This window comes from Penaeus japonicus, unplaced genomic scaffold (assembly GCF_977035675.1).
Source record: "Penaeus japonicus unplaced genomic scaffold, GWHDUDI00000001_assembly GWHDUDI00000027, whole genome shotgun sequence".
In the NCBI taxonomy this organism is placed as follows: domain Eukaryota; kingdom Metazoa; phylum Arthropoda; class Malacostraca; order Decapoda; family Penaeidae; genus Penaeus; species Penaeus japonicus.
In genome coordinates, this window is record NW_028234429.1 from 3,995,434 (window position 1) to 3,997,933 (window position 2,500).

A 2,500-nucleotide genomic window follows, 5' to 3' on the forward strand; every position below is an offset into this window, starting at 1 on the left:
GGAATTATGATAAATATTCATATTTTGTACTTTATATGGAATTTCTCTTCGTTCGTTGATGAGTAAGAATTTTTTTTCCATCTAAGCAGGTAACTCTGTTTGATATGGGATGTATAATGAATAATGCATGATATATGTATGATATGTATGGCTTTGTGTGTGTCAGTGTACCTTGCGATGAATTTAAATGGACAATAGTGATGAATTAAAGTATGAAGCACACAGTATGATAAGAAGTTACTGATTCGTAATCATGTGTTTTGAAAAGCCTGGTGTACCGTTGCTATAGTTTTGCAGATGTTAGAAAGTGTAACCCAGACGATATATCCTCTTGATCGCAAGTCTTCTCTTATTTATTTGTTTGTTTACTTTTTTAAACGTTTAAGTGCATTTTTTTAAGCCTTCCTTGAGAGAAATGTTATAGGCGTTATTTTCACTCAGCTGAAGCGCGAAAGCCTGAAAGACTTGGGTTATATTAACAACTCCTTCATCCTTGTTACTCTTTTATTACAAATAGACTTTCATACAATATATATATAGTCACAGTGAGGTCACTCGACGGGATTAGTATGCATCGCTGAGATATTTCACTTCGCGGTTTTTTTATTTTTGGCTTCAGTCCTTTCAACATTCAACATCGCACAGTGGCAACCGACTGCTACGCAATCAACACTGATATGAAATAAGAGATTAATTTGTACCTTGGTTAATGCCTAAGTGGAACAACAGACCTTACATTAAGAGATTAGTGAGAAAGCTATCGTGCTCCATGTCCGCGTCCATGGCCCCGGGAGAGAGGCTGGGGAAGGGCAGCGCCTCCGGGGGCAGAGCCACGTGCGGCCGGCAGTCACCTTGGAGGCGGGCCTGCTGCGGGTCCACCAGGGCGTGGAGGAAGGCCATGGAGAGGGGGTCGTGGCTGCCCTGGGACCCCCCTGCCCTGGACGACGAGGACGACCCGGGAGGCGACCTGGAGCTCCCCGACGCCCTCTGCTGATGCTGCTGCTGCGGCCGCTTGCCCTCCGGCGACGCGCTCAGGCCGTCGTACGCGATGGCCGCCAGGTCGATGGTCTGCAGCGGCACTCGGAGCTTCCCGCTGAAGGCTCCGGCGTCCTGGGGGGCTTGCTGCTGATGCTGCTGATGCTGCTGCGCTGAGACGTCGCTCTCGCGGCTGACTGCTGCTGAGGGCGAGGCGGAAGGCAGCGGCATGAGCGAGGACTCCCCGGCGCCGGTCTCGCCCGCCTTGCTCGCCGCGACGGGCGCCGCGCCCACCTGAGGGAGAGGAAAGCGGGCGGGGTAATGCACGCTGTCGCCGAACGCATTTCCGACGGAGCGTCTTGCAGAGAGACGATCCTCCTCATGCTATGCGGTGCAGTTAGACCTGTCTATGGCACTTTCTTTAATGGGGGTCATGATTACTGCAAATCTGACTCTGGTGAACTTTTTTTTTTTTATATGCATGCTGGTGTACTGTGTGTGTTTGTGTGTGTGTGTGTATGTATATATATATGTGTGTGTGTATATATATATTATATATATATATATATATAATAGATAGATAGATGATAGATATATATATAGATATATAGATAGATATATATATATGTACATATATTTATGTATATATATATATATATGTATATAAATATATATATATATATATATATATATATATATATATATATATAGTGTATATAGATATATATATACATATATATATTCATATATATATATATATATGTATATATATACATATGTATATACATATATATATATATCTAAATATGTGTGTGTGTGTGTGTGTGTGTGCGTGTGTGTGTATTCATATATACATATATATATATATATATATATATATATATATATATATACATACATATATATATATATATATTATATATATATATATGTATATATGTATATATATATATATATATATATATATATATTAATATATATATATATATACATATATTATGTATATGTATATACAGATATATATATATATACATATATATATATATATATATATATATATATATATATATATATATATAGATCCATACATACATACATACATACATACATATATATATATATATATATATATATATATATATATATATATGTATGTATGTATGTGTATATACATGTATATATACACAGACACAGGTCCGTGCATGCATGTGTGAGTGTGTCTCCTGAGCACTGACCGTGGTGTTCGCAGTTCGCAGCGGCGTGAGTGGATGAAGACCCGTGTTGGGTGCGGAGGGCGTCGCGGGACTTCCCCTCCCCCGCTCTCCTCCTCCGCCGAGCTCCTTCCGAGATGCTGCTCCTCCTCCTCCTCCTCCTCCTCCTCCTCCTGGGGACGACCCGGCGTTGGGCTCGCAGCGATGAGAGCGCAGACTCACCTGTTCGAGGAGATATTGAATTATCACGGATAAAGCTTGGTCTTTCGGCGCACCGATTGGATTTCCTTCGTCGGCAAAAGGGGGGGGGGGGC

At 41.2% G+C, this 2,500-nt stretch overlaps 1 protein-coding gene across 1 annotated transcript in view; it reads right to left on the reverse strand.

The window, feature by feature from the left end:
* Positions 1-490: 490 nt before the first annotated feature.
* The window catches only part of LOC122255827 (uncharacterized), a 24,972-nt gene continuing 22,962 nt past the window's right edge, over positions 491-2,500 (reverse strand). Inside the window, exons 6-7 of the mRNA XM_043020162.2 lie at positions 2,211-2,408; positions 491-1,269 (exon numbers count right to left, since the gene is read on the reverse strand). Of these exons, the coding sequence (XP_042876096.2) occupies positions 733-1,269; positions 2,211-2,408 (735 nt within the window). The 3' untranslated portion in view covers positions 491-732. The remainder of the gene's footprint in view (positions 1,270-2,210; positions 2,409-2,500) is intronic.